Source organism: Protopterus annectens, chromosome 15.part0 (genome assembly GCF_019279795.1).
Source record: "Protopterus annectens isolate FY-2018-M chromosome 15.part0, PAN1.0, whole genome shotgun sequence".
NCBI classification, from domain to species: Eukaryota; Metazoa; Chordata; order Ceratodontiformes; family Protopteridae; genus Protopterus; species Protopterus annectens.
In genome coordinates, this window is record NC_056749.1 from 265,111,247 (window position 1) to 265,135,035 (window position 23,789).

Here is a 23,789-nt window from a genome sequence, read left to right on the forward strand (position 1 = left end):
TTTTAGTCCATGGCTCTGGAACCAGCTGTTTGTCTGTGTCAGCCCTTCCTAGAGAACATTTGTGTCAGTGGGCAATTCAACGACAGCTCTAAATAAGCAATTATCTGCAAATTTAGGCAGCCAGAAGCTAATGACATTGGCCCTGATTTCAGAAAAGTAAATGCCAAAATGAAGCAGTCCCAGGACCAATCCCTGAGGGACTCCGCTTGTGACTGGCCTATTTGTAGAGGTGGACTCGCCAATTCTAACTTCCTGCGTCCTCTCTGTGGGCCAGTTAGCTATCCCCTGGGTGTCATAAGTGTTTTTACCTAATCTCTTAAGTTTGTCAACAATGCCCAGCTGGGGGCATTGCATCAAATGCTTTGGCCATGTCAAGGTTGGCAGTGTGAACTATGTGCCCTTATCCACTGCTTTGGTGACCTTCTCAAATAAGTCCACCAGGGTGAGTACATATGACCTGCCTTTGATAAATCCAAACTGGGTTGGGTCCAGTGTCTGCAGATTTCCTATGTCATTACTGATAATTTCCATGGCTCTGCATGTGAGACTAGTGAGACTTATGGGTCTGTAGATGGCCCACCTTTCTGCAGAGGGATGTCTGTTGCTGTTCTCCATTCATGAGGCATGTCTGGAGGCTACAGTTACAGCCTGATAGATCATGTTTCATACTATTTAGAAGGCATCCTGTGATATTTGTCTGGGCCCACTAATGCAATGTTCTTGGCCTCAGAGAGAGCATTAAGCACCTGTTCCCTAGTGATAGCTGGGGAAGTTGTATTTCATGGTATTTCCTGAGGGAAGGTCTATACTGACTATTCGCTGCAACCAAGTAATGTCTGGTTAAGTGACTTGCTCACACAGTAGGCAAATGATGGCAGAGGGGATGAAACCCATAGCACTAAACTACAGCTCACAGCATTAACCCACTGCACCATCTGCCAGATAGTTTTGATCCAGTATTGTTTTTCATTTTCTCATATATTAGATTTTACTGCAAAATTGAAATTCTTTCCATATCCTCTTAGAATTACAATGTTTAATTAACAGGTCTATAGCTTTTGCTTGCCTCATCCAAGTAAGTTATTTACTAGTACTGATTTGATCTTTCCCTTTCTATTAGCCCAATTCCAAACCCACTTCTGTTTTTCTTGCTTGACAGGCCAGTGCACTAAGCATTTAAGATCCAACCACATCATCTTCCACTTGGATTAGGTGCTAATCAATAAAGTTCCAACCACTTTGTTTCTATACTGACTATTCATTGAACCAACTGTCACCCTACTGTTCTGATTACACTTGACAGATTCACCAAAAAAGCTACTTGCCATCCATTACAGTTCTACCTGCCTTCCACACATGCTCGCACACATTTTTCACTTAAAAGCTTCACACTTAATTTTCCGATTCCCTTCTCTACACTCTCTTACTTTCTCTGAGTTACCACACAGATATGGTGTTCCTCAACATTATTTTAATCCTCACTTACTACTCAGTTCCAACAGTTAGAGCTCCTTTAACCATACAGTGCTCTGAAAAGATGCTGACAAGTGCAGTTCCAATTCAAATTTTGTAATATCGCCTCAATCAGTGTTCTTTGCAATTTCATGTAAAGTTTATGGCATTTTCCACTCACCTTTCAATGAGCTGTTTTCCCAGGACAATCTTAGTTCCTTCCACTTTAATAAGCTCCTCATTATCATTGGGGATTACTGTTTTTTCAAGCTCCTCCTCCTGCTCTTCAGTCATTGCCACTGGATTTGACGGAGGAGCATTTGTCTGATAATACAATGGGCAAAACTTATTTGTCCTCATGTGTCCAATAGCACCACAGGCACCACACTTAAGCTGCAGAAAAATAAATGAAAATGGGTTACCAGTCGGCTTAAAAAAATCATAATTTATTCTACTAACTACTAATATGCAACAATCACAAACTGGTGTGTGTGTGTGTGTGTGTGTGTGTGTGTGTGTGTGTATATATGTGTGTGTGTGTGTGTGTGTGAGTCCTAAACCAATGCCAAGCATATCTATGCAACATTGTATCCTTTTTCTATACGTTGTGGCTTCAGAAGTGTCATGAATACAACAGATATGTCCTTACGTTATCAGCAGATCTATGCAAAGACTCTCTCTTCACTGGGATCATCTTTTTCATTGATCACTGTTAGGGAACTTTTTGGACGCTCATGTGCTCTCTAGGTGGTATGTATTCTCTTCTACTAGTGTTCATCATGCTAACATACTCTGGCTATATAACAGAATCAAATCTTAGACAAATGTTCTCCTATAACTTTTTACTCTGTGAGCTGATGAGCAAGGACACTGTGTAACTAAGATGAATTGCAGAATGAAAGAAAAAAAAAAAACAAGAGCTGATGAGAGACATTAGGAAAGTAATAAGCACCTGTCATTATTTGGGCTGTTACTGCACATAAAAATTATTATTGGTATTAAACGTTTATTGGAAATTATAAATAAATCTAAGTATGAGTTTCTTGTTTACGTATAAATACCAGATAAAAACACAAATAATTTCTTATAGACTCTACTTTGTCTATTGTGCAACAGACAGCAAGGTACTTAACCAGACTGCACTCAAGCTGCTGCTGCTAAAAAAGAGGAGCCTTGTGCCTATTAAGCTTATTAAATTTACAGATAAACTATTTTAAAAATGTCTGTACCAAATGCTTGTGTCTAATTAAATACCACACTACTGAAAAACTTACATTCATACATCACTTGTACATCAGGCAAAAGTATTAGAGTGTTGAGACCACGTGTTAATCACACGCGCATCATAATGCTGTTTTAATTGTTCAAATGTTGAATAGCACAGGGTACTGTAATAGACAAAGAGTGTAAAGGATAGAGTTAGAACAATGCTACTACGGATAGTGTAAAAACAAATGTGGTTCTATTTATTACAGTGTTTTAAGGCAAACTAGAAGGACAGTGTGTGACAGCGACTACAGCTAGTCTAATACATCTGTACTTTCTCAGGTTTGCCCCACCTCGGCCCCCAACTGAACAGCGTACTACGCTTGAAAGACATGCTCTGCTGACTCTCACATTGAAAAGAAAACTAAGAAGTCCTGACCTGAGCGGATTATTCTCGGTCCAAACCTATTTCATGTCCTAAAGACTGACAAGGTTTATATCTAATTTATACCATCACTTTGAAGTTTTTTCTTAACCTGCACTGGGTCCAAAGCATACCTAACTCCCAGGAACAAAACAGTCTAACAACTGGCTTGCCCACAATTACGGTTTTCTCATATTAATCTACTTTCAGCTATTGTATCTACCAGGGTAAGACAAAACTCTATACATTCTAATAGTCTTACCTGGCAAGATTACCTCAGCTACCTCCTGGTATGGCTATCAAGGCTACCATTATCCAAGGCACCAAACTTCCACCCCAGTAAGTAAAACTGAAACAGGCCACCTTACAAACCCCCTAAAACTAACTCCTTGGATGCAAAATTCCACCATCCCATCAGAAGCGAATATCTAAATCCCAAAACCAAGAATTACCTAAGACTTTGGTTAAAATTCCTGAAACTAATCACTAGACTACAAAGCAACCTCACAAGACATGGGGACATTCATCCAAACCCTGGCTCAGCCTCACTAGTCAATACCAGCCCTATTACTACTACTCGCACTACCACACAGACGTCAAATAAATCCTCAAACTCAATTCTAGTTAGCCACCTAAATATCAGAAGCCTAAACAACAAGGTCCAACACCTACATGCACTGCTAGAAACACATTCCCCAGATATACTAGGTCTTACTGAAACCTGGTTAAAACCATCTACTTCAGATAATGAAATTATTCCACCAGGGTACAACATACTAAGGAAGGACTGCACCAACAGGAAGGAAGGTGGGGTACCTATACTATATAAAACTACATTGGATGTTACCTCATATTCCCTACAAACACCTCATGTTAACAATGCTGAAATTCGTATTTCTAAGCTCAAAATCAATAAAAACTAATATATATATATATATATATATATATATATATATATATATACATACATATATATATATATATATATATATGGAGTTTGTCTCTACATTCCCCCAGGTAATAATACAACAACCATAGAAAATATCCCCTCTTGGCAATCCAGTAACTTCCCTCAAGAGAAAAGAAGATATGTACCTACCATAACGTTCCATGTTAGTTGTCTTCTTCTCGCCTTCTTTCTTGCTGGTTGGGATCGGAGCCGATCCTCGGCTCCGACTTGGCCATCTTCAATAGCTCAAGAGCTGTTTACTGGCTCAAGGCTACCCCATTTCTCATGATGCCTGGCGCTAGCTACCCAGATCTCGTTTGATAAAGCTATACCAGACATAATTAAGGAAGAATTCTGCCCTAGTAGCCCCTTGGGCCTAGCTGTGAAGCTATCTAAGCAGAAAAAGGACAACCAGAGAAGGTTCAGCCAATGAAATCTGAAAAAGGAAGCTCCTCTCGATCCACTAGGATAAGGGGATGGAGGGTGGGACGCAAGAAAGAAGTCGAGAAGAAGACAACTAACATGGAACGTTTTGGTAGGTACATAACTTCTTTATGTTAAGTTGTCTGTCTCGCCTTCATTCTTGCTGGTTGGGACAGCATCCCTAGCATCTACTACCCTGGGTGGCTCATTGGAACAAACTCTTCAGAACAGTGGAACCAAAGTCAGCTCTGTTTCTGGAGGCAATGTCTAGTTTATAATGGGAAATGAAGGCATGTGGGTTAGCCCACGTAGCAGCTGCACAGATAGATTCCATGGGCAACCTAGATTGGAAGGCCACAGAGGTGGCTAAGGCCCTAGTAGAGTGGCCTTTTGGTTTGATAAATAATTCTTTGTTTCTCAGCTGGTAAATTAATGTAATAATATGAGACAACCACCTAGATAATGTTACTTTTGAAACTGGAAGGCCTTGTCTGCCCTCAGCACAGGAAAGGAAAAGTTGATCCGACTTCCTGATGTCCTTTGTCCTATGCAAATAAAAATGCAGTTGTCTGTGAACATCTAACTGGTGCAATTTATATTCTGCCTTATTGGTGTGATTAGGAAAAAACACAGGAAGGTCTATGGACTGATTTAAATTACTTTGTGAACAGACCTTAGGAAGAAAGGAAGGATTGGTCCTTAGAGCGACTCTATCGTTATGAAAAACTAAGTACGGGGGACAAATACATAGAGCCTGAAGCTCTGAAACACATCTGGCAGAAGTAATGGCTACAAGAAAGAGAGTCTTCCAGGATAAAAACTTAATGGAGCAAGATGCCACAGGTTCAAAAGGTGGCAAGATTAGGGAAGCTAGTACCAAATTTAGATCCCATGGAGGTGGGGGATCTCTCACTGGGGGCCTACGCAGAGTGGTTCCTTTGAGGAAGGCTTTACACAGCTTATGAGACATAATGTTAGAAGACAACTCAATGTGAAAATTTGAAATGGCAGCTAACTGAACCCTGATTGTAGCAGAAGCGGAACCAGAATGAGAGAGTTCCGCTAAAAATTCCAAAATCCCGTGGTCAGGGGCTGAAAAGGGGTCTATATTCTTAGCTTCTGCCCAGCAAGAAAAATGTTTCCACTTGCTAGCATAAGTTTTCCTAGTTGTGGATTTGTGCGATGAGATAATAATTTCCCACACAGAGGAGGAAATATTAGGAAGCCTGGCTAAGGTTGGAAGTGGAGCAACCAAGCTGTGAGCTGGAGTGCTTGAAGGGATCGAAACAGTCTGCCTGATTGATGAATCAGTAGATCTGGAATAGGATCCAGAATCCAAGGCTGCTCGAGAAGGTAATGATGAAGGAATGGGAACCATATCTGTCGAGGCCAGTAGGGACAATGAGGATCATTCTGCAACCCAACGCAGTTGCTCTCTGTGTGAGTTTGGGTATTAGGGGAAATGGAGAGAAAGTGTAAAGAAGTCTCTGAGGCCAATCGTGGACTAGAGCATCTCTGGGGGAGCGGCCGAGAAGTGGAAGAAGGGAGAAGAAATTAGAAACACAAACCAACACCGAGAAGAGGTAGAAGCCAATGAATATCCAGCAAGGTCCAGTAGAATGCAATGGAATCCACAAGACTCAAAGTAACATAAAACACAGGTTTATTGTAAACGCAAGTAAAACACCTTGATGCTCGTTTTCGTTACTCCAGTAACTTCATCAGACAATGAATCAGCTAGTTCATCTCCTTAAATACAAGCATCCATTACCTAATTAATACACTAATTAAAACTTAAAGAAAACCTACTAAAATGTCTTTACTAGTTAAAACTTGCATAAAAACAATCGTGTTGTCTAATAAATGTTTATATATCAAAATACACTATACAAGGGAGTTTTAATATGTTTTGGGAAACTGAGGTGTTCTTAATAGCCTCGCCTTCTAAATTGAAACAGCTTTTAATTTTAGTATTGGTTTAATAGATATATAGTCGTTGAGCCCAGGTTCCTTGTTAGCCTCCAGGTAAATTTGCCAGTGTGTTTCCCTCTGTTCTAAGATAGTTTGCCATGGTCCACGCCTGGGGTCCAATCGGACACTGTCCAGAACAAAAAACAGGAATTTAGCTTTAGAACATGTGTGTGTATGTTTAAACAGGGCATTAGTGGTATTCCCTCTTTGTATATCATAATTATGCTCATATATTCTGCGTTTTAGGGACCGCTCCGTCTTGCCCACGTAATATGCAGGGCATAAATTACACTTAGCCAGATAAACAACCCTTTGACTGTTACAGTTGTAAAATCCTTTGGCTCTAATAGTCAAATTTTTAACTTCCAAAAATACTTCCTCTGAATGTGCAATATATGAGCACTGAGCACAAGATCCACATTTGTAAGTGCCTTTTTTGGATCTATAGGAGTGTGATTGAAAGGGCGTTTTTTCTAATATGTTCTTAATACTACTGCCCTTACGAAAAACTGCCTTCATTTCCTTACCATGCAAATTAGCCAAGTCAGTGATCTCTGTGAAGGTTTCCCATTCTCTTCTAATTATGTCTCTTATTCTACTAGAGTTGGCACTATATTGTGTGATGAAGGCTTGATTGTATTCCAACTGTAATGTCCGAGGAGTTTGTACTTCCTCCCCATGTAATAATCCCAAAATAGGTCTAAACCTGCCTGTTCTTTCTTTCCTGACCTGTTCATATATATTCTGTATCATGTCTTTGGGATACCCTCTATCTAGAAATAAAAGTCTGAGGTTCTCACACTCTTTCAAAAACTCCTCCTCATTAGATGTCATTCTGGAAATTCTGACATACTGGCCTTTAACAATCCCTTTCTTTTGATATACTGGATGCGCACTATCATAGTGTATATAACTATTGGAAAACGTTGGCTTCCTGTACACTGATGATTGAAACTGATGTTCACTATTAATGCTAAGCTTAACATCCAGATATTCCACCCTTTCCGTAGTAACTTGATATGTAAAGGTGAGGAAATTGGTAGTGCCAGTTAAATATTCCATAAAGTCTGTAAGTAGACTGTCAGATCCTATCCAGAAAATACAAATATCGTCTAGGAACCTGTAATATGCCGCCCAATATTGACTAAAGGGGCTATTGAACACGTATTTGTTTTCCCAGATGGACAGGATTATGTCCGCGTATGTCGGGGCACAGTTAGCTCCCATCGCTACCCCTGAGGTCTGTTTGTAAAACTCCCCTGAAAAATAAATGAAATTGTTATGCAACACCAATTCCATAAGCTGCAAAATAACAAAATTGTCATTGTTGTTAGATAAGGAATTGGATGCAAGTGCTTCCTCTAACCATAATAACCCAGTGTCATGTGGAATAACAGAAAAAAGGTCCACTATATCAATGCTCAAGAACTTGAGGTTGGAACTCCAAAGTTCAGGCGTAACCTGCCTTAAAAATTCCCATGAGTCTTTCAACATATGGGTAGATTTCGGCCATAATCTTTTCAATTTGAAATCCAGGTATTTAGAAAGTGGGGAAATTTTAGATCCTTGTGCTGCTACTATAGGCCTCATAGGTGGGTCCTCTATATTTTTGTGTACTTTGGGAACACCAAACATAGAAGGCACCCTAGGTTGAGGATTGTCCAAGAAAACATAAGTACTATAGTCGATAGCTTCCTGGTCCAGTAGGTCTTTAATGACCAAATCCATTCTCTGATATGCTATGTGGATTTCATTGAGGGAAACAGGACTATACCTAGCTTCGTTTTTTAAGATGGCATTCATTTTGCCTTCGTATATGAGCTGGTCCATAATTACTGTTCCGCCCCCTTTGTCAGGTTCCATTACTCGAATGTTGGTATTTTGTTGTAAAGCATATAGTAATTGTTGTTCAGGGATGGTTAAGTTGGAAGTATACCTACCCCTTCTACAATGGTTCCTGATCTGTTGTTCTATCCTATACTCTAAGTTTTTTAGTTGGGGGTGTAGAGGTGGATTGTATAAACTGCTTCTATGTAATCCAGCACTTGGGTGAAACTCTCCTGGGCCTAGCAGGTGTACTAAATTCAGTTTCCTAATGAATAGCTTGGTGTCAATAATGACTTGAGTTGTAGCACTACTCCTGTTAGGTACATATTTAAAACCTTTGGTAAAAAGTGTAAAATAAGTATCATTGATGTTGAGTGAACTATAGTTGTATATAGTATATCCCCCTAGTTGGCAAAGTGGGCCCTCATGGTTGCACTGATCTGGGCTGAGTTCAGCATGGCTTATTCCCAGAACTGAACCTGTCCGGGGTGGGTTCCTGTTGTTCCTCGTCTTCTCTCTCTGTGGATGACCCTGGGGGGAAAAAGACTGTTCATAGTGTGTTTTTCGTTGATTCCTGATTCTTTCTGATCGCCTGGGGAGTGGTTCCAATCCCTGCTCCTGACCTGTCTCATGTTCATTATTGAAAGGTGTTTCCCCTATATCTAACACTGGTCGTGTAGTGTAATTTCTTTTATCAATACTAGAATGTGGTATGGGATAGGGACAACCTTCCTCATATTCCCTGAGGTCCCTTTGTAACTTTTTATGTTTTCTCTGCAATATAACTGTGCATTTATTGTCGACATCCTTCCTGATTTGATAATACTTTTTGTTTTCTGATTCAACCTGAAACAACAAGTCCGTAGTAACAGCATGGTTATACTTATTAATGTCCTGGTCTAGTTTGGCAATTTCAGTTTCATTTCTTTTTATGATAGCTCTTATAGTGTCTAACTCGCACTTATCAAAGGCGGAAATCAAGTCAGTATGAAAGTCACTACCAGCGACGACATTACTGGGGTATTTGCACACACGTAAGCCCTTGGGCACAACATTGTTGTTCAGACACTCATTCAGGTACATGTTGTCCAAATGCAAACTGCGGTACCTGTACAATGATGTCTCTAGTGCAGCCATAGATTCCCGGAAACTTGTTATCTCGTCAGTCCTGGTATTCGCCTGCCCTGGTCGCTGGAACGTAGGAATATCCTGATACCATTCCTGGAAGGTAGAGGGTAACCTGATGTCCGGTCCGGCTGTTCCATCAGAACGCTGTTGACTCACGTTCCCTTCCTGTAGAATGAGCGGAGTTTGATGGAAATCCGTCGCTGTGTTAGAGCGCCCTCTGCCGTTGGAGGATGGCATGGCAGGACTGAGACATTGATTGAGGTGACTCGCTGCTTCCCCGTTAGCTTTGTTGTTAGTATGGCAAGGTTGTGAAAGCAACTGATGAATACCTTGCCCCAAAGGTAATAATAGATCCAAAAGTTGACTTAACTGCCCGGTCAACTTGCGAATTTCCCCAACTTCGGCTCGAAGATTGGGTTCCTGGATATCGGCCGATACACTCTCCCCCGAGGCTTCCATAACAAAACAGATCCAAAAAACTGAAGCAGGTGCTGGGAAACAAAACTAGAAACACAAACCAACACCGAGAAGAGGTAGAAGCCAATGAATATCCAGCAAGGTCCAGTAGAATGCAATGGAATCCACAAGACTCAAAGTAACATAAAACACAGGTTTATTGTAAACGCAAGTAAAACACCTTGATGCTCGTTTTCGTTACTCCAGTAACTTCATCAGACAATGAATCAGCTAGTTCATCTCCTTAAATACAAGCATCCATTACCTAATTAATACACTAATTAAAACTTAAAGAAAACCTACTAAAATGTCTTTACTAGTTAAAACTTGCATAAAAACAATCGTGTTGTCTAATAAATGTTTATATATCAAAATACACTATACAAGGGAGTTTTAATATGTTTTGGGAAACTGAGGTGTTCTTAATAGCCTTGCCTTCTAAATTGAAACAGCTTTTAATTTTAGTATTGGTTTAATAGATATATAGTCGTTGAGCCCAGGTTCCTTGTTAGCCTCCAGGTAAATTTGCCAGTGTGTTTCCCTCTGTTCTAAGATAGTTTGCCATGGTCCATTGGGGTCCAATCGGACACTGTCCAGAACAAAAAACAGGAATTTAGCTTTAGAACATGTGTGTGTATGTTTAAACAGGGCATTAGTGGTATTCCCTCTTTGTATATCATAATTATGCTCATATATTCTGCGTTTTAGGGACCGCTCCGTCTTGCCCACGTAATATGCAGGGCATAAATTACACTTAGCCAGATAAACAACCCTTTGACTGTTACAGTTGTAAAATCCTTTGGCTCTAATAGTCAAATTTTTAACTTCCAAAAATACTTCCTCTGAATGTGCAATATATGAGCACTGAGCACAAGATCCACATTTGTAAGTGCCTTTTTTGGATCTATAGGAGTGTGATTGAAAGGGCGTTTTTCTAATATGTTCTTAATACTACTGCCCTTACGAAAAACTGCCTTCATTTCCTTACCATGCAAATTAGCCAAGTCAGTGATCTCTGTGAAGGTTTCCCATTCTCTTCTAATTATGTCTCTTATTCTACTAGAGTTGGCACTATATTGTGTGATGAAGGCTTGATTGTATTCCAACTGTAATGTCCGAGGAGTTTGTACTTCCTCCCCATGTAATAATCCCAAAATAGGTCTAAACCTGCCTGTTCTTTCTTTCCTGACCTGTTCATATATATTCTGTATCATGTCTTTGGGATACCCTCTATCTAGAAATAAAAGTCTGAGGTTCTCACACTCTTTCAAAAACTCCTCCTCATTAGATGTCATTCTGGAAATTCTGACATACTGGCCTTTAACAATCCCTTTCTTTTGATATACTGGATGCGCACTATCATAGTGTATATAACTATTGGAAAACGTTGGCTTCCTGTACACTGATGATTGAAACTGATGTTCACTATTAATGCTAAGCTTAACATCCAGATATTCCACCCTTTCCGTAGTAACTTGATATGTAAAGGTGAGGAAATTGAGTGCCAGTTAAATATTCCATAAAGTCTGTAAGTAGACTGTCAGATCCTATCCAGAAAATACAAATATCGCCTAGGAACCTGTAATATGCCAATATTGACTAAAGGGGCTATTGAACACGATTTGTTTTCCCAGATGGACAGGATTATGTCCGCTGCATGTCGGGGCACAGTTAGCTCCCATCGCTACCCTGAGGTCTGTTTGTAAACTCCCTGAAAAATAGATAAAATTGTTATGCAACACTAATTCCATAAGCTGCAAGATAACAAAATTATCATTATTGTTTGATAAGGAATTGGATGCAAGTGCTTCCTCTAACCATAGTAACCCAGTATCATGTGGAATAACAGAAAAAAGATCCACTATATCAATGGTTAGGAACTTGAGGTTAGAACTCCAAAGTTCAGGCGTAACCTGCCTTAAAAATTCCCAAGAGTCTTTCAACATGTGGGTAGATTTCGGCCATAATCTTTTTAATTTAAAATCTAGGTATTTGGAAAGAGGGGAAATTTTAGATCCTTGTGCTGCTACTATAATCCTCATAGGTGGGTCCTCTATATTTTTGTGTACTTTGGGGACACCAAATATAGAAGGCACCCTGGGTTGAGGGTTATCTAAGAAAACATAAGTACTATAGTCGATAGCTTCCTGGTCCAGTAGATCTTTAATGACCAAATCCATTCTCTGATATGCTATATGGATTTCATTGAGGGAAACAGGACTATACCTAGCTTCGTTTTTTAAGATGGCATTCATTTTGCCTTCGTATATGAGCTGGTCCATAATTACTGTTCCGCCCCCTTTGTCAGGTTCCATTACTCGAATGTTGGTATTTTGTTGTAAAGCATATAGTAATTGTTGTTCAGGGATGGTTAAGTTGGAAGTATACCTACCCATTCTACAATGGTTCCTGATCTGTTGTTCTATCCTGTACTCTAAGTTTTTTAGTTGAGGGTGTAGAGGTAGATTGTATAAACTGCTTCTATGTAATCCAGCACTTGGGTGAAACTCTCCTGGGCCTAGCAGGTGTACTAAATTCAGTTTCCTAATGAATAGCTTGGTGTCAATAATGACTTGAGTTGTAGCACTACTCCTGTTAGGTACATATTTAAAACCTTTTGCAAAAAAGTGTAAAATAAGTATCATTGATGTTGAGTGAACGTTTATAAGATCTGAAATTTGCTTTTGTGCTCTGCCGATTGTGTGGCAGGTTTGGCATGCCTTCATTTTGGAAGGGTATGAAATGGAATTTGTAGCCTCTGTTTATAATGTTCAGGATCCATTTGTCCTTTGTGACAATATGCCAATTTTTGAGAATAGTGCCAGCTTCCTATGGGTGCTGCCATTTGAGACCTGGTTGGCATGCAAAGGGGAAAGCCATTGGTTTTGCTTTCTGAAAGATTATGTTGTCCTCACCACCTTTGTGGATGAGCTTGCCATTGTCTGCCCTGTAAGCCTTGTGTTTGTCCTCTGCCCCTCGGTATCTGCCTCTTTGGGGTCTGTCTGTGGCAGGAAAGGGACTAGTTTTTGGAAGGCCAATTTCAACTAAAACGTGGGGGTTGAACCTGCAGAAATTCTTTCACAGTTTGCATTGATTTAGCCATTTCTTCCATTTTCCGTAATACTTCCTCAGCATTTGCCCCAAATAGTACATCCTTTTGAAGAGGAGTAATTTAGCTTTGACATGATCAGGCAAGGCTTGTTCCTTGAGCCAGGCATGCCTACGTATGACTGAGCCTGTAACAGCAGCTCTACATGAGGCCTCTAGAGCATCAAAACCACATTGTAAAGTATGTTTACCCACTTGTTCTGCACTATGCATCAAATCCTGCAACTCCTTCATGTCTGGTTGTTCAGGTTGTAACATTTTACTTTTCAATTGAGATAACAGAAACTGTTGGTATTTTAGCATATGAAACTGACAGTTTAAGGCCCTCATGGATAAGGTAGCAGAGGTATATACCTTTTTCCCCACCTTTCTAGGGATCTGGAATCTCTTTCGGAAGGCAATGGGTTTTAGGCAATGGAGGCCTTAACTCCCTTGGGCCCCTGTGAGATGGTTTCTAGGTCAGCAGCATGGCTTTTGTATAGAAATTGGTGTGAGTCAGGAACCCTGTAGTACCTGTCAGGCTTAACTGGAGCTGGAGGGAGAGAGTCCGGGTTAAGGCAGGCCTCCGAGTACACATCATCTAGGATGTCCAGGACAGGAGGTATAGCCAGAGGCCTGTGCTGGGGTAACAAAAGAAATTCTGAGCCTTTTCTTGGAATCTGAATAATCCTGGCCTTCCCAGTGGAAGTGTTCCCTTAAGGTATGCAGAGTTTCACCAAATGAGTAATCCTCAGGGGATACAGAAGGAATAGATTCCTCTGCATCAGAGTCTTCAAAGGAGAGTAAGACTGTTCCTGATAATCAGAGTGCTCTGAAATAATGGAGCCCTGATCAGAGGAGAATCTTCCTCCACTCTGGTCTTTGTCCGGAGGTGGCTGAGAACCTCTGATTAGAGTAATTAAATCCTCAGCCATTTTAAGTATCTGTTTCTAGGCATGGGGCCTGGAAATGGGCCCTGTGTAGCTGGTCTCTTAGGGTGCATGGTACCTTTAGACTTGGTGAAAGCCTTGATGGAGAAAGAAGAGGAAGGTCTGAAGACACCTTGAGTGGAGGTGGACCTGTCCACATTCTGTGTTTCAATGCCAAGCGGGCTTCGTATCTGTAGTCAGGTGTGGGCCGAGGAGCCTGCGACTGGTACAGGAGACACCGCCAAAGATGTGTCGCCGGTAATCAGGGCTGCGAGGGCTCGCTGAGAACCGGACCACGGTAGTCGGCTTTGGCGTGGTGTCGGTAGAGGCCCTTGGACCTCGAAAGTGTCGGTCCTTGTCTTTGCGTATTTTAGACAAAACCTGAGTCAGAGTATCCGACAACATAGTATAGTTAAATGCTTTCCCAAAATAATGCTGGGCTTAACCTCACCGACGCTTAATAGTGCGTTTGTTGAATGTAGCACAAAAGCGACAGACCGAGACGTCGTGGTCTGGGCCTAAACAAGGTATACAGAGGGAATGGAAATCCTTATGCGGTATTTGCTTCCCCACAAGAAATACAATTATTAACTTTGTCTGACATCGGTCTGAGGCAAGAAAAAGTTTCCCCAACGGGGTACTTAGCTTTTAAGAAGACTTCGGTTCCAAATTTTATGTAATCTCAGGAGCTGGCCGACCGGCACTTGCGAACTGCTTCTGCTTCGGGCACCGCGCGGCAAAAAAGACTGAAGAAAATGGCATCGGCTGGTTCTTTTATACCCCTGTCGCACTGACGTCAGGGAAGAAGCGACGACAACCGATGCCGGACCTAGACTTTGGAATTCGGCCGACCGAGGACCCGCCTGACAGCAGGAGAACCCATCTGTTATGACTGCAGCTGTATGCACGATGAACATCAGTGGAACCAAAGTCAGCTCTGTTTCTGAAGGCAATGTCTAGTTTATAATGGGAAATGAAGGCATGTGGGTTAGCCCACGTAGCAGCTGCACAGATAGATTCCATGGGCAACCTAGATTGGAAGGCCACCGAGGTGGCTAAGGCCCTAGTAGAGTGGCCTTTTGGTTTGATAAATAATTCTTTGTTTCTCAGCTGGTAAATGAATGTAATAATATGAGACAACCACCTAGATAATGTTACTTTTGAAACTGGAAGGCCTTGTCTGCCCTCAGCACAGGAAAGAAAAAGATCCAACTTCCTGATGTCCTTTGTCCTATGCAAATAAAAACGCAGTTGTCTGTGAACATCTAACTGGTGCAATTTATATTCTGCCTTATTGGTGTGATTAGGAAAAAACACAGGAAGGTCTATGGACTGATTTAAATTAATTTGTGAACAGACCTTAGGAAGAAAGGAAGGATTGGTCCTTGGAGCGACTCTATCGTTATGAAAAACTAAGTACAGGGGACAAATACATAGAGTCTGAAGCTCCGAAACACATCTGGCAGAAGTAATGGCTACAAGAAAGAGAGTCTTCCAGGATAAAAACTTAATGGAGCAAGATGCCACAGGTTCAAAAGGTGGCAAGATTAGGGAAGCTAGTACCAAATTTAGATCCCACGGAGGTGGGGGATCTCTCACTGGGGGCCTAAGCAGAGTGGTTCCTTTGAGGAAGGCTTTACACAGCTTATGAGACATAATGTTAGAAGACAACTCAATGTGAAAATTTGAAATGGCAGCTAACTGAACCCTGATTGTAGCAGAAGCGGAACCAGAATGAGAGAGTTCCGCTAAAATTACAAAATCTCGTGGTCAGGGGCTGAAAAGGGGTCTATATTCTTAGCTTCTGCCCAGCAAGAAAAACGTTTCCACTTGCTAGCATAAGTTTTCCTAGTTGTGGATTTGTGCGATGAGATAATAATTTCCCACACAGAGGAGGAAATATTAGGAAGCCTGGCTAAGGTCGGAAGTGGAGCAACCAAGCTGTGAGCTGGAGTGTTTGAAGGGATCGAAACAGTCTGCCTGATTGATGAATCAGTAGATCTGGAATAGGATCCAGAATCCAAGGCTGCTCGAGAAGGTAATGATGCAGGAATGGGAACCATATCTGTCGAGGCCAGTAAGGGACAATGAGGATCATTCTGCAACCCAATGCAGTTGCTCTCTGTGTGAGTTTGTGTATTAGGGGAAACGGAGAGAAAGCGTAAAGAAGTCCCTGAGGCCAATCGTGGACTAGAGCATCTCTGGGGGAGCGGCCGAGAAGTGGAAGAAGGGAGAAGAAATTGCTGCACTTGCTGTTGAAGGGTGTGGTGAACAGGTCACAGCAAGGCTCCCCCCATTTGCAAAAGATCTGTTCCACAATTACATGATTCAGAGACCACTCATGAGGCATGAGAATTTCTCTGCTGAGCCTGTCTGCAATGACGTTGGAACTCCCACGGATGTGCGTTGCGATCAGAAAACGTTGGGAAGAGATCGCCCACTGCCAGAGTCTGAGTGCTTCTCGACATAGAGGATAGGACCTGGTTCCGCCCTGCTTGTTGATGTACCACACCACTGACATATTGTCTGTTTGAATTGCAATGGTCCCGGGAGGTTGAGAGTCCTGAACGGCTTGCAATGCTAAAAGCACGGCTCTCATCTCCAAGACATTTATATGCAAATGGTACTCATGAAGCTGCCAGGTGCCTTGGACTGTCCTGCCCTGATAATGCCCCCCCACCCTAGCAGGGAGGTGTCCGTGGTCACTGTGGCGACTGGAGGGGATAGCACAAATAGTCTGCCCTGGGACACTGATGGGAAGACCATCCACTAAGCGAGGTGCTTCTTGCATGCTTCTGTGATCATAATCTTGTGAGACATGGGAAGCTGTTGGAAGGACCACTGTGTGAATAGAAGCCACTGGAGGATTCTCATGTGAAAGCAGGCTAGGGGAACAAGAAGAATTGCTGATGCCATGGAACCCAGTGTTTGGAGGACGAACCTGACTTGAATCCTTTTGCATGTTAATAAAATCTGCATTTGCTGGCGAATTAGTGATACCCTGTCTGGTGGAAGGATCGCAAACATGTCCCTTGTATTTAAATTTGTGCCTATATAAGTGATATGCTGACAGGGCAACAATGGTGATTTTTCGAAATTTATTGCAATACCTAGCCTGGAGCAAGTTTTGATAGTGTAATCCCTGGCTTGCAGGAGGTGATGCCTGGTGGTAGCAGTGAGGAGCCAGTCGTCTAGATATGGAAACACCTGGAATCCCTGATGTCTCAGGTGAGCTGTAACCACTGCCATGCATTTGGTGAACACCCTGGGGGCTGTGGTGAGACCAAAGGGCAGAGCTCTGAACTGATAATGACTGTCTCCCAGCCGGAAGTGAAGGAATCTTCTGGAGCGCCTGTGCATTTTGATGTAGTAGTACGCATCCTGAAGATCTATAGAGCACATCCAATTGTCCTGACCCAGAAAGGGTAGAATGGACTGTAGCGTGACCATCCGAAACTTTGTTCTTTGTACAGACCTGTTTAATCTGTTGAGATCCAGAATGGGTCTCCAGTCCCCTGTCTTTTTTGGTACTAAAAAGAACCTTAAGTAAGTTCCAGATCCAAGCTAGTCTGCTGGGACTTCCTGGATGACCCTTTTGTGTAGCAGCTTTGAAATTTCTTTGGCTGCTTGGTCCCTTAGATTGGGTGGAACATCTGGAAGGGACTTGTTTGATGGTAATGGGGGTTGAGCAAAGGGAATTCTGTAACCTCCAGATATGATCGACTGTACCCACTTGTCTTGAGTTAGATCCTGCCAGGCTTTGGGGTACAGTGAAAGTCTTCCCCCCGACTGCCTCCAGAGGTGGGCAGCCGGGCAACCCTTCTGGGATGCTGAAAGGGCTTCTCAGAGAAGGATTCTCTGCTGCCCTGGTTCGCGGAACCCCTCTGCCAAGAGGCCGGCATCTGTTATTGTTCCCTCCTCTGCCCCTGGAGGGGAACTCACCAATTGTCTCAGGCAAGGCTCCCTGGGATTTGTGGAACCTCATCTTTCCACTCTTCTGACCCTTGGGGTATGGTCTGGAAGGAGTGGAAAAACGGACTCCCACGGCAGGGAGAGTCTTGCCTTCCTGTTCACACCTGGTTAGTGCCCTTCACCTGTGATCCAAAGAGAGCGGAACCATCAAAGGGGGTATTGGTGAAAGACGCTCTGAAGGGCACCGCAAAATTACATAGCTGCATCCATGTGTGCCTCCTAAGGGCAACGCCTGTGCCTGTGGCTCTACTCGCACCATCGGCTGCGTAAGAAATGAGCCTCATGGAGGAGTTAAAAATTGAATTCAAAGTCGCCAGCTGGGAGGCCACCTTAGCTTGAGCCCCCTCAGCTGATGGATTTTGGAGGGTATCTCCAAGCTCTTTAAGGAGATCCCTCTGAAGGCGGGTGAAATGGCACAAATAATTCAGAAACCTCAGAGAGAAGGTCTCTGAAGCAAACATTCGCTTCCCATATCTGTCCATAGTTCTAGACTCCTCGTTAGGAGGATGGACAGATGACGAAGTTTCTGCCAACTCCTTCTTTGTGGGTGCTGCTACCACCATGGCATCAACAGGTACGCCCTTAGTTAGAAACTGTTCGTCCTGAGGTGCAGTTATAAATTTAGCAGGTCTCCTGGGGGTTGGTTCCACTGTGTCTGGAGCTGACCACACCTTCCGAGCCACCACAGACATAAGTGGGTCGAAAGGCGGAGACACCCAGGAGGTGGAAGGTCGGGAACCAAACGCATCCAGGAATACCAACTCATCCTTGGATGGGGCTAGGGTGTTCCAGTTCTCCCTCTGCTTAAGGATTTCAAGGATGTCTGAAAAGGAGACATCTTCAGAGGGGGATCTTGGGGACCCTTCCGAATCCTCTAAGTTGGTATCTGATGTGACAGACTCAGGGGAGTCAACGTGCTTCCTCTAGCACTTCCTCTTATGAGGTGGCTCCTCTGAGTGATCAGGGGAAGGCCTCGGAAGAGGAAGAAACACCCAAAAGGGTGCCCTGGAGTGCTGGTTCTCCACACTTGGGGTCTGGAGGAGGGGCAGAGGCAGACGCAAGCACCATGGGGAGGAGCCAATGGGGTTGATCGTGGGACTGGCTCAGGGGCCAGTACACTCTTCATGACCTCGAAGGCGTCCCTTCCCGGACGCAAAGAAGACTCAGGTCCTGAAGAAATCGGAATCCCCCTCCGCACCGAGGGGGACGGCTCCGAAGCCGATGTAGGAGCCGAGCTCACCTGCGCCGAAGCTCCGAGGGGGAGAGCGGTGTCGGACAAGGGTCCGAAGCCACTCACCTCCTCGGAGCCGACGAGGGAGTCCCAGCGCCCAGATCCCTCCAAGGACGGTACCAGGGAAGGGATCGGAGCCGACGACGGAACCGAAGGAGAAGGTATCGGAGCCGACGGTTCCACGACTCGAACCCCAACGAACTCCGGCTCCGAGCCCAAGGGAGATGTCGGAGGAGGAATATCTGCAGAAGTGGATGGAGCCGACACCTGATGAGGTGGGCTGGACAACATTTTAGCTAGGGCCTGCGATTTCAGCAACCTACTGACCACTGTCTCCAAATCATGATCTGAAAGTCTAGAGGACCGAGAGGAGTGAGAGGACCTATGACTGCACTCCGATTGGAGCAGAGGTGACCGTGGAGCCGAGCGTATCGACTCCAAGGAGGGAGACCTAGATCTCTTTCGACTCACAGACAGCTCGGAAGTATGTGTTGGAGCCGACTGGGAGGGAGGCACATCGGTTCCGGCCAGAGCCGAGGTGGATGGTGGTGCTTCACCCAACGACAGCTCAGAACTAGGAGCTGAAGACTTGGGTGGCTTGGAGGATTTCACAGGCTGAGCCTTGGCCGGTGAATCCTGTGGCTTAAGCAAACCCCGAAGGATTAACTTATTTTTGCGCTCCTGCAGGACCCTTGGGCTGAAAGCAAGTCCTGCAGGTGCACCGTGCCCAGACAGTAGACACAAGAAGTGTGACCATCTGTCAGAGACATCTTCTGACAGCATGAGTCACACTTCTTGAATCCGGACACTTCAGTATCCTTGGACATGTTAACAACTCACACACCAAGGTCAAACACACGCACACACACACAAAAAAGAAAAAAACAAGCTAGCAGATATAACTAATTAACAATATAAACTAAACAGTTAATAAACACTGAAAAGAGGAAGTCTAAATATATAGACAGGAACTACTCTAAAGGAGAGAACAAATCTATCTAAAAACGTTCTTTTTTTTTTTTTTTTTAAACTAAAGAAGACAAAAAAAAAGGTTAGCCTCTAACTTAAACGGCTACCAGAAAAGGGGGGGGGGACTCTCTAAGTAAATCGAGTTTTTTACAAACAGGAGGGATAAATGCTATCGAAGAATACAGCTAGGGAAGTAGTACAAGTAAAGAATTTAGGTACACTATAAAGGGAATAAATTTTAGTAAATATAGAAAAAATACAATAAAATATATGAGCCTGAGCCAGTACGACAACCTCACAGTCTGAAGTGGCAAACGAGATCTGGGTAGCTAGCGCCAGGCATCATGGGATATGGGATAGCCTCGAGCCAGTAAACAGCTCTCGAGCTATTGAAGATGGCCGAGTCGGAGCCGAGGATTGGCTCCAATTCCAACCAGCAAGAATGAAGGCGAGAGAGACAACTTAACATCCATTGTTCTAGGAAACTTTAACATTGATTGGTATTAATTACTCCTCAGAAACACCACCTATACATGTATATTTACATGTACTCACTCAAATCATATCCTCTCCAATTAGAATTAGCAAATCTAACAACAAGAAAAGTATACTAGATTGGATGCTTATTAACAGCCAACCCCAAATGTATAGAGCAGGCACACTACCTGAAGACATAAGTGACCAATGTCTTCCTACATAATCAGGTGTAAAATTGACATCCCGTTCAAACCCACCTACAAGACAATTAGGAACAACAAAAAATTCAACCCTACTAGTTTCCAAAATGAACTCAAGGCGCATGTAACTAAAATAACTTCCACTTGAAGAAGCTGTACTGAGCTTTAACACCAAAGTTCTTGCCATCCTCGACACCCATGCACCAATACACACTGTAAGACCCAGAACTAAAACTGCACCATGGCTTTCTAAGGAAACCCAAAAAAGATTTTACTTCGAAACAAGGCCTGGGCAACATGGCGGACCACTAAATCCCCCTTAGATCAACAAATATAGACAACTAAGGAACAAAACAAAAAGATCTATAACTCTAGAAAAAATAACTATTACTACCATTTACAGCAGAAACATCATAACAATCCATAGAAATTTTGGTCAGGCATTCATAGACTTATTCACCATGGACAGTCCACTACTCCAACCCCCGCAACTACTAACCTAAAATCCGCAGAGGACATTGCTAATACCTTCAATAGCTTCTTTACAGAAACAATTCAATCTCTAGCAAACCAACTAAATACCAGTAGTACAGGTCCAACAACCACCATAACTAAGTCACTGCCCCCATTTAACTTTCAACCAGTCCCTACAATCCTTATCCATACTCTACTTAAGAAACTAAAACCAACCAGAATTGCTGCAGATAATATCCCGGCTGAGTATCTACAAAAAGCAGCTGATGCCATAGCCTACCCAGTGTCTATACTAATCAATAGAACCATATCAGATGCCACCATCCCCTCCATTTGGAAGACATCTCATGTCATTCCACTCCACAAAGGGGATACGCTCACCAAATTATCAAATTACAGGCCCATAGCTATCTTTATCACCCCTGGCTAAAATTATGGAAAAGTGCATCCATAAACAACTCCTGAACCATCTCATTCAGACCAATCTTCTGGCCAACTCACAACATGGCTTCAGACCATTCCACAGTATTCTACAACCACTGCTCTTCTCTCCTTCTGCAATGTTATTAATCAAAACCACAACAGCAATAAGCTCACTTCTGCCCTCTTTCTTTATCTTTCCAAAGCCTTCGATATGGTCAGTCACCAATTACTCATACACTCACTTGAAACTATCCCCATCGAGGTTCAATCTATCCAATGGTTCAAATCTTACCTGAGTGGCAAACAACAGGCAGTCCTGTGGCAGAATAAACTATCAACATTCCTTCTCATTACCCTTGGGGTCCCTCAGGGTTTAATACTAGGACCCCTATTATTTTCTATATTTATTAATGACCATAAGGCCATTCTAACAGCCACCTGCATACAATATGCAGATGACTCCACTCTGATTTGCTCTGCCAACTCCCCTTAAGTCCGCAGACTCTTTCCCAAAATGTCTTTAACACAGTCGAAAATTGGCTATGCAATAGACGTCGCCTGATAAACCCCAACAAAACAAACCTCCTGTTTCCCCCTCCACTCATAAAGCCCCCTCCCCTACTTTGACTAAAAAGTCTAACAATAGCACTGCCACAGTCCCAGAACCTTGTACCAAACTCTTAGGGGTAATTGTTGACAATAACTTCAACTTTGATATGCATATAAATCAAACCACTAAAAAGTTAACAAAAAACTTGGCTCTCTATACAAAATCAAATCTTTTCCCACTCCAACAGCTAGGACAGTTATTGCCCATACACATCTACTTTCCACCCTCCTTTATGCATCCCCCCTATTCACAAACCTGAGTAAATCTGAACTAAATGAACTCTCTACCTGCTTTACGCATATTGCTAGATTTGCTACTGGATCCACATATCGAACACACCTCTGTCTGAACTTACAGACCCTAGATTGGCTTGAACTACCTAACCAAATTCAGTTCAATCAGTTAATAGCAGCCCATAAAATTTTATATCAACCTGAAAACACTCCTGTACTGTCAAACATCATCACCCCTCACAACAACCTCAAAGCGCTTCGCTCATCCAACAACATCCTAGTTCAGACAATAAGTACCAACAACTCAGCAGGAGATTCAATCTATGGTAACTCTGTTGGCAAAGTCTGGAACTCACTTCCTGCTGAAATCACTTCCATGTCTTTTCTAGCCCAATTCAAGAATTGCCTAAAACAGTATCTAAAAATGAGATAGCTTTGCCACTGTGCTAATCCCGACTAACGCTTTCAATATAATCAAGTCATAAATAGGTCTTTTACCATTGCTATATTGTTTTTCTAGTTTGAAAAATAGAAACACTCTACTTTTGTGCAATACTGAAGAAATTAATCTGTGTGTCTGGAACTATGATTTTCTCTATGTTTTATTGACCGGAACTCCGATTCCATAGAGCCTGTTTTCCTCAGCGGAGGCGGGAGGAGGAGAAATGCAGATGTCTTCTGAGGATGTGGGAGGAGGAAACCGCGTACCGGAGAAACTGTGAACACAGGAAGAACATGCAAACTCCACACAGAAGGCACCCCAGCCGAGAATCGAACCAGAGAACCTCTTGCTGTGAGGTGACAATGTTAACCACTGCACCACTGTGCCGCCCATGTATATTGTCTCTAATATGTTTATTGTTTTTAATAACTTTGTGTGACCATTTTTAAAGTTATGAGTGGAGCTTTTCTCCCCGGGACTCCGCTGAAAATGGACATGTATCCAATTGGACTATCCCGGTCAACAAATGTAAATTAAATAAATCACTTGTACATCTACATATAAACCATTTATACAAGTTTATTAACAGAACAATTGTTAGTATATAGTGCATTACTCGAGGTAATTTATGCTGCAAAAAAGTTCAGATGAATATAGCGAGGATCACTAAACACACATCTCTTGCAAGACTGCAAGCCAGCCAGATGGTTCCATTAGGGAAAATTGTTTGGGGATAAGATCTCCAAAAGACTGAACAAGCGCACTGTGTAGAAGTATGATAGAAATGTATGAAATGCAGCTGTAGACACGATAAAATAAATGATTATGTGCTGCTTCACTCTGCTGTCTCCAGCTACTGATCATATTTTTCTACTGCTCTTACTATTCATTCAATCTGTTATGAGT

General features: G+C 42.7%; 1 protein-coding gene across 1 annotated transcript in view; it reads right to left on the reverse strand.

Annotated features, from left to right (window-relative positions):
* Positions 1-23,789, reverse strand: part of TAF1 (TATA-box binding protein associated factor 1) — a 2,792,652-nt gene that overhangs the window by 1,047,106 nt on the left and 1,721,757 nt on the right. Inside the window, exon 27 of the mRNA XM_044057257.1 lies at positions 1,634-1,845. Within this exon, the coding sequence (XP_043913192.1) occupies positions 1,634-1,845 (212 nt within the window). The remainder of the gene's footprint in view (positions 1-1,633; positions 1,846-23,789) is intronic.